Source organism: Rutilus rutilus (assembly GCF_951802725.1).
Source record: "Rutilus rutilus genome assembly, chromosome: 22".
NCBI lineage: Eukaryota > Metazoa > Chordata > Actinopteri > Cypriniformes > Leuciscidae > Rutilus > Rutilus rutilus.
In genome coordinates, this window is record NC_140227.1 from 29,610,636 (window position 1) to 29,618,978 (window position 8,343).

The following is an 8,343-nucleotide window of genomic DNA, read 5'->3' on the forward strand; positions in this document are numbered from 1 at the left end:
CTATACAGTACATCTACTTCCGTACCGTGATTCCCACAATGCATTGCGGCGTGACGCAACGATCCCGAGCTCTATTGTTATTGGTTGTTTCACCGTTTTACTTTGAGCATGATTGGTTAATCTGTCTGTCTTTCTGGAAACTGCCCAATGACAATGTGCGCGCCTATTTTAAGTTTGAAAATGAAAATACGTCCGTTACTGTCGGTCGGTGTGTGAGCAGCTGCTGCTTGCTTTGATTAATCGGCCAGACCTGGATTATTTAAAATCTGCCTGTTAAATTCTTATTTCGAGCGAATTTGAGTTGATATGTCAATGAAGAAAAAAAGCTGGCATGTGAATAGAGGAAGGGGTTGTACGTGGTCTTTAAAAATACTGGTGATATCAGGTAATGCTCACACACCGACCGACAGTAACGGACATATTTTCAAACTTAAAATAGGCGCGCACATTGTCATTGGACAGTTTCAACTGGTGAAACAACCAATAACAATAGTTTCAACGAGTTGACATAGCGAAATGTGCACAGTGTATTAAGTTTTACATTGAAGACATTCATTTCTCTCTTCAAAGAGATTACCAGTATCACTACGCTTTTGGGCTTGTACTTTGGTAATACCATACTTTTTGGAGGACCTTGGAGTAGCAGGTAAACACCATATCATGAATAGAATAGGTAATCATTCAGTTCCAGGATGTATAATGTATTCATGTTCCATGTTATCTCAATAATTTACGCTCCATATAACTTACCGCAGTATTTTGTTTACTATAAATGTTTCTACTCAGACAACCATAAATTGCCCCCCTTAACACCGTTTTACCATTTATATTTATGTATTAATTAAAATTAAAATTAATAAAAAAATTAAAATTAATTAAAACAGCTTTATTTTATTAGTGATGATCAGATGTTTTATTTGACACATCTTATTCCTCCTCTTTGGACAAAGTTGTTAGCAACTGTCTCTTAGGAACAACGATCTACAGAGGGCGCTGTTTCTCACAAACACAAGACCAATGAAAGGAAGAGACTTTCGTTTCCGATTTATTTGTTTTTTGTTTTTAATTCAAAAGAAGCATTTGAAAGGATTAGATGCCATACAAGAAATAACAATAATCTGAACTATTTGACAATAATTATTTTCCATTTTATTAAAAGTCATTGTATTGCAAAATGTTGAGTGATACAATTGAATGTCCAGTATTATATATAAAACATAATGCTATTATTATAGCAGATGACAGCGTACTGCTTACCAGATAAATACAAATATTGATTGACGTTGACATTTTTTTAAGTGAGAACTAAGAAAGGATCATTATACAAAAATATTTGACCACAAACTACAGCGATTGACCAGTCGTAGTCAGGTATACCATAGAGCCCAATAATAATAATATTAATAATTTAGCAATTGTTTTTAGCTTTCTTCAGGTGGTGTTGGTGGGACCCCTTCTAAAAATGTACGAAAGTGATCATCTGTGTTGAGTTCTGGGTGTTTGACCAACAGGTGGCATTTAGGGAAGAAATAGGCCGCTACCAGCCCAATGTTACTAAGTAAACTTACTCCTACTTGAGCAATAGACTTCTCTTTATCATTTAGACTTGTGTAGATGGGGATGAACATCACCCACATTACACAGTAAATCAAGGCGGAGATGGTGATATCTCTGGCCAGGTTATACTGTCCTGGCGGCTTTAGAGCCATGAAGGTGGACATAAATGACATCAGTGCCAGAAGAACATTGAAACCGAGCATCAAGCCGAAGTTTAACATGGGCTCCACTGGGCAACGCAGAAAAGTTTGCACATAGGTCACCTCCAAACTGGCCACGTATTGGGTCAGGGAGGGACCTTCTTGGGCGTACCAACCGCACAGTCCCGCTTGGAGCCCGCAGCATCCCAGAATCACAAACCAGCTTCCTCGTCCTCGTAGGTTCTCCAGGTGATCGGGAGACTTTTCAGGGAACTCTGTGACGCACACAATCTGGTAAGTAAAAGATGGCAGTAGATTGTTTTATTATTTTTTGTTGCATTTCTTGATTGTTTTTTTGTTGCATTTCTTGTTTTAATACAGTGGTTCTATTTGGTTTTATTTCAGGACTCAGATTTTACACTGAACCTCAAGTGATGACTTATCACACAATTGTGCATTGTGAAGTACAGATGAAGTACATTTAAATTGTATCAATATTGCAATTACATGTTATTACATAATTTTTTTATTATTTATTTAATTGTATTAAGTGAAAATGGCTTTTAATTTTTTTTAAAGATCACCTGAAGGGAAAAGGTCAGAATGACAGAGAGTGCCACAGTGGGGAAAAAGGCGTTTAGAGGCTGCTGCAGACGGCACATGACGTCTCCCGGCTGACCCAGGAACAGCACCAGGCTTATACACTCTCCCACTAGGCTCAACAGAGCAAGGCCACTCAACGGTCCACCTGCAGTTTTCACCAGTGGAGTTCCTCTGTGCATGAAAAATACAGCCCCTACTAAAACATGTAACGCCAGCACCAAAATTCCTCCCAGAATGAGTCCGATTGACGCATGGTTGCTCCAGGCCAGGTAAGTATAGATGGGATAGACACAGCTTGTGCTTCGTAGGGTGGACCACTGGCCTTTGGGACATGATTTACACTGGATGTCATCTTCCAATCAAAAGAGAAGGCAGATTAAGGTCAGTCAACATCTAATGACAAAGAGCTCATAAATGCATGCTTTTTCTATTTGCTACAGGCATGCTAGATAAAGCAAGTATGTTCAGAGCAAATATTTACAGCCCTATTAGGATTGTTTAGAATGACTTGAAAACTGGGTCAGAAATGAATGGGCTAGGGGCAAAAATGCATTTAGGGAATTACATTTTGTATAATTTATGTAGGATATTTAAAAATGCTCTAATCTCATAACATTATGGGATTATTCCACATTTGAACAGAATAAAGCATTGTTAAACATTCTTAAAAATGTTCTTGGAAATAAATTCCTGTGGGCAAATATTGGCCCTTAATTGAAAAGTTCATTTCAGACCCTAGTAGTCGCGCACCTGTGCTGTTTAGGAACGTTCCCTCCTTGCAGTCAATGCAGTCGAAACAGCAGGAGTGGAAGCCTTTAACTCTGCGCACTTGTCCTATCCCACAGTCTGAGGAGCAAGTGGACATTGGCACCTGTTACAGAGACCATTTGTCAAGAGGTGCAGGCTCTGTGATGTACACTAGAACCAGTCACAAGTTTGGACACACCTACTCATTCTCATTTTACACATTTTAGAATAATAGTTAAAATAACAGTAAACAGTTTCAAAAACATTTTAAAGAAATTCATATATAAGCATGATATATTATTAGTCTATAAAACTAATTGAAAGCATTTTAAGATCATGAGAAAGTGTGTCAAAACTATTGACTGGTAGTAAAACAAGTTAGCAATTTAAATTACAATACAAATATTTGTCCCATTCGTACCTCTCCGTTTTTCGTGTTCCATTTTATGTCTTCTTTATCAATTGTGAGGTTCTGATAAAAGTATCCAATTCCATCAAAGTGCACAGTGGTGTCATTAAAGATCCATTGCATTACATCGTAGCCAAAATTTGGATTACCCTCTTTATCAAACTGAAAATGGACTCCCTCTAGATCTACAGAAACTTTTTGTAGTTTCTTTAACAGCTGTAGGAAAGATCATATATTGTTCTATTAGCATACTCTTAATCTTGTAGGCTAAAGCAAGCAGATTTACAGAAAGAGATGCTTGTGTGTGATTACCTGCCATGGATAGACTTTGTCAGTCTTGGGATTTAGAGCACAGCGGGTGGCATTACATCCAAGCAAGTCATGCAGTGCGTATGCAACACAGTAGATGGCAGTATACACACTGAAAATTGACCACTGCACAAGTTTTCCCTCTACCATGCTCACGTTGGCTTGGCTTAGGGAGCCGCAGCTTGGGCAAGGGTTGTCCAGAGGGGAGATTTCTGTATCAGGCTCCTGGGGGATTTGTGTCTCCTCCATTTTTTTGAAGAGCTCACGGATATAGGGAGTGAATAGGTCAATAGGTCTGGTGATGTCTGAAAACGCCAGGACTGTGCCTATTCTGTTGATGCCGGGCAGGGTGGATACACCATCATTCAGAGACCATGCAGTGCTTGCCACCCAAACGGCTGTTATGTTTCGTTTGATTACCTGGTCAGGTAGTGATGACAAGAACATTTAGAATCACCAAAACCTGTATGCTTATTCTATGGAAGCTTGTTTCCGCCAATGAATAATAAATAAATAATAATAATTGCGACTTTTTATCTCACAATTCTGACTTTTTTTCTCACAATTGCGATATATCAAAACAGAATTGTGACTTTTTTCCTCACAATTGCGAGATATGAAGTCAGAATTGTGAGAAATGAAGTCGCAATTCTGAGAAATAAAGTCGCAATTGCGAGATATAAAGTCAGAATTGCGTGTTATAAAGTCGCAATTCTGAGAAATAGTCGCAATTGCGAGATATAAAGTCGCAATTCTGAGAAATAAAGTCGCAATTGGGAGATATAAAGTCAGAATTGCACGATATAAAGTCGCAATTGCGTGTTATAAAGTCAGAATTGTGAGATATAAACTATTCCGAGGTAAAAAAAAAAAAGACAAAAAGTCTGTCTTTTTTTCCCCTTAGAATTGGACTTTATATCTCACAATTGGGAGTTTATATCTCACAATTCTGAGAAAAGATGTCAGAATTGCGAGATATAAACTCGCAATTGCGTGTTATAAAGTCAGAATTGCGTAATTTAAAGTCGCAATTGCGAGAAAAAAAGTCAGAATTCTGACTTTATAACACGCAATTCTGACTTTATATCTCGCAATTCTGACTTTATAACACGCAATTCTGACTTTATATCTCGCAATTCTGACTTTATAACACGCAATTCTGACTTTATTCCCCGCAATTCTGACTTTATATCTCGCAATTCTGAGAAGTAAAGTCAGAATTGCGAGATATAAACTCGCAATTGTGAGATAAAAAGTCGCAATTATCTTTTAAAATGTTTTATTTTGTGGCGGAAACAAGCTTCCATATTATTCAGAATATAAAGAAGTGAATAAAAAAAGAGAACAAGAATTACATATTTTTCCCTGAAGCCCACTTATAATATTTCCGGCACCTATATAGTTTCATAATTTAGTTTTGTGACCATTTTCTACTCTCTTTTTGAGCCTTAAATTTAAACAGGCTGTTTTTGCTTTTTAAGGGGTTGTTCACACAGTATAAGATTTATATAGGAATCTTTGCATTCCTCTGCACTGCTTTTCATGGTTTTAAACATGCCCTAGATGGATGTCTCGCGTCTCGTGACACAGCGTTCTAAAAACGGCAGTGCTCAATTTACTGTAGTTTAAACATGCCTCAAGAAAGACCTTGCTTTTTTTTTTACCCATTCCACTGTCCTGCATCTTACACTCTTAAACAGAAAACATGTTGTTTGAACAACCCCTAAATGTTTATGTGAACATCCTCTTAGCAGGCGAAATGAGTAACAGCCCCATACTTTAATTTACATTTATTAATTTAGCAGAAAGGACTTACAAATCACAAGCAATTTGTTATAACAGCGAGCAAAATTTTGTAGTGCACAATGCGAGTTTTAAAGTAAGTGCTCTTGTTTATGGTTGTAGATTTGGCAAGCAGTGTTTTCTTGAAAGTTGTGATGTGAGGTTGGCAGCTTGTTTCACCAAAGAGGAAGAACAGCTTTGTGCTTCTTTTTGAAGGGATAGCAATAAAATAAAGCCTCTATTAAATTAGTTGTGCTTGGTGTCATGTTTGGGAATCCAACAATGTTGGAACGAGGCTATTTTGCTACTTCTAATTGAATGGTCTTTTGTGGTTTGGCCAGAAAGTTTACAGTTCTGAATCTACAGTAATAATTTACATAGCATTGCAAACTCCTGTACTTCAAAATATCAATAATTTTTTGCACAACATGGCCCTTTTAAAGTTGCAAACAATTATTATTATTATTTTTACCTCTATGAAGAAGCTTCTGGCTGGCTTGGGGAGAGAGAAAACAACCACCACCCCCACTTTGGCGTCCACGATACGATCGAGAATCTCTTTTATCATTGGCTCTGGATTACTGTAAATAGGAATCAAACCCTGATATGCCACACAGATGGACTCCTCATTGGCCATGCTGGAAAACTGCTGCTGACCCTGCTGTCCGTATTCATCGTCACTACCTACTACTGACACCCAGTTCCACTCAAACTCTTTCAGAAGCTGCACCATGGCCGCAACCTGCCAGCGATCACTGGGAACTGTGCGCATGAAGGACGGGAAGGTCTCTTTGTCACTGAACATGTCGCTGGTGGCACCATAGCTAATCTAAGATCAGGCAATTAGAGATCAATTAAAACAGGAATTAAAATAAAGAAAAAACAGAGAGAGCATCCCAGATTGAGAATGAAATTGCTACAAAATTTTGCTTACAAAAACGATTCCAACTATATATCAGGTAAAAGTACATGCATTATATTTGCTACAAATATATACCCCCCCCCCCCCCCCCCCCCCAAAATGAATGATTTTTACCGTAACACCTTACAATAGCATTAGCTAACATAAACTAACAATATTTTTAAAGCATTTATTCATCTTTGTTAATTTTAGTAAAAATCGAATTGTTCATAGTTAGTTCACAGTGCATCAACAAATGTTAACAAATACACCTTTGGATTTGAAAAATGTATTAGTAAATATTGAAATTACAATTGACTTAGAATAATAAATGTGGTAAAAGTATTGTTTATTTTTATTTCATGTTAACGAATATATTTAACTAATGTTAACAAATGAAACCTTTTTGTAAAGTGTTAGGCTTTTTACAGTATTTTTGGTTTTTCTTTGTATATGGTAAGGTAATTTTAGAACTAAAAAGTTAGAACCAATTTTTTTTATGACATTTTATATTTCATCCTCTAACGCTTTTAATGGCAACTCACCAATGGCATCAGAAAAAACCCAATCAGCTTGCCAATGACCGGGACCAACTCAGAGTTGCTTGGGCCTATGATAGCTATAACACGAGTCTTGTAGTCAGTGTAGTTACAGTTGATGTCCAGCTCCTCTGTTGATTCCTTTGTGAGAAACTGGAGGACAGGCCGCATGACAACGGCTGGTTGCGTGCATGTGTCGTAACTCTCAAATCCTAGTGTGATTCCTGGTAGAAGATCCTCTAAAGAGTTGATCTCATCCACAGAGAACTTCATCACCAATGCGAGAGACAGGCCAAATGTGCTTATACTGCCAAAACAGAAGGATTAAAGGTGATTTCAGGGAGAAAAGCTTTTTAAACGTTTGTAGACTACGTGGTCAATATGGCTTCCTCAAAGATTTTACCTGTTGCACTCAAGATCGTCAGGCTTCACCCGCTTGCTCAGTTCGCTTGTGAGTTCGTTAATGGGGAAAAGTCCTCCGATCAGAATATCTCCAGGGGATTTGAAAAGATTTGGTGAGATGTTCTCAAACCAGGATGGATTCTTGCTGAGTCCAGACCCCAGAATGCCACAGAGCACCAGAAGTGTCCACTCCTTAGCCATTCTGGAGGGTAAACCATCCAGGAAGCATGAAGATTATGTATCATGGAAATTGATAAATGAAAGTGAAATAGCTGGACTGACCTCAGTGGAAGTATTGCTTAGGCTCTTCTTGTTTTGATGTGTCGTGATTCTCTCAGTGGCGAGAGATTATGATGGTTAGATGGTCAACCGACAACACGTGAGTATGTGAGTAATATGCCCCACCCCACACCTGCTTTGCTTTGTAAATTAAGGGTCAACATCAAGTTTCAGTCCGGCTTCACTTGGAAATGTTCTGGTCTCACCTCAACGTTCAAGTACGTTTCAAATGACATTGGTAATTCGCAGAGTACATCTTTTTTTACTTGTTCACTCTGCGCTATTTTGTTAAAAGCTGGTCCTTTCCAGCTGAATTTCATCTCATTGTTTTTTTTCAGCACTGTTTTTAAGACACTATCAAGTTAAACTTAAAAAAAAACTTGCTTTTTGCTTTCTTATTTTGCTGTCTTGCTGCTTTTTACTGCAAAGCTATTACATATCTGTTTGCAGCAAAGGTCAGAGGAGTTTCTTATGCATTGGGTAGAAAGTTATTGTTTGTGTACTTAAATAAAATATATGAGTCAAAGGAAATCTGGGTGTTGTTTCCCAGTCACAGTACTTGTACAGTATGTTCAGAAACACTTTGGGTAGTGCAGTGAAAGAACACAAGCACAGAAAAGAGATGAGTTGAGTTGAATAAACAATTGAAATGTGGTGACTTGCACAATGCATTCA

At 37.8% G+C, this 8,343-nt stretch overlaps 1 protein-coding gene across 1 annotated transcript; it reads right to left on the minus strand.

The window, feature by feature from the left end:
* Positions 1-1,421: 1,421 nt before the first annotated feature.
* On the minus strand, positions 1,422-7,617 carry tas1r3 (taste receptor, type 1, member 3; the record flags this gene model as incomplete). Its single annotated transcript, XM_084395842.1, has 8 exons — positions 1,422-1,988; positions 2,282-2,652; positions 3,051-3,171; positions 3,469-3,672; positions 3,769-4,185; positions 6,020-6,376; positions 6,994-7,294; positions 7,391-7,617. Coding segments are annotated over 8 exons (2,565 nt in total), but the record flags the coding sequence as incomplete, so codon positions are not given.
* Positions 7,618-8,343: the final 726 nt, after the last annotated feature.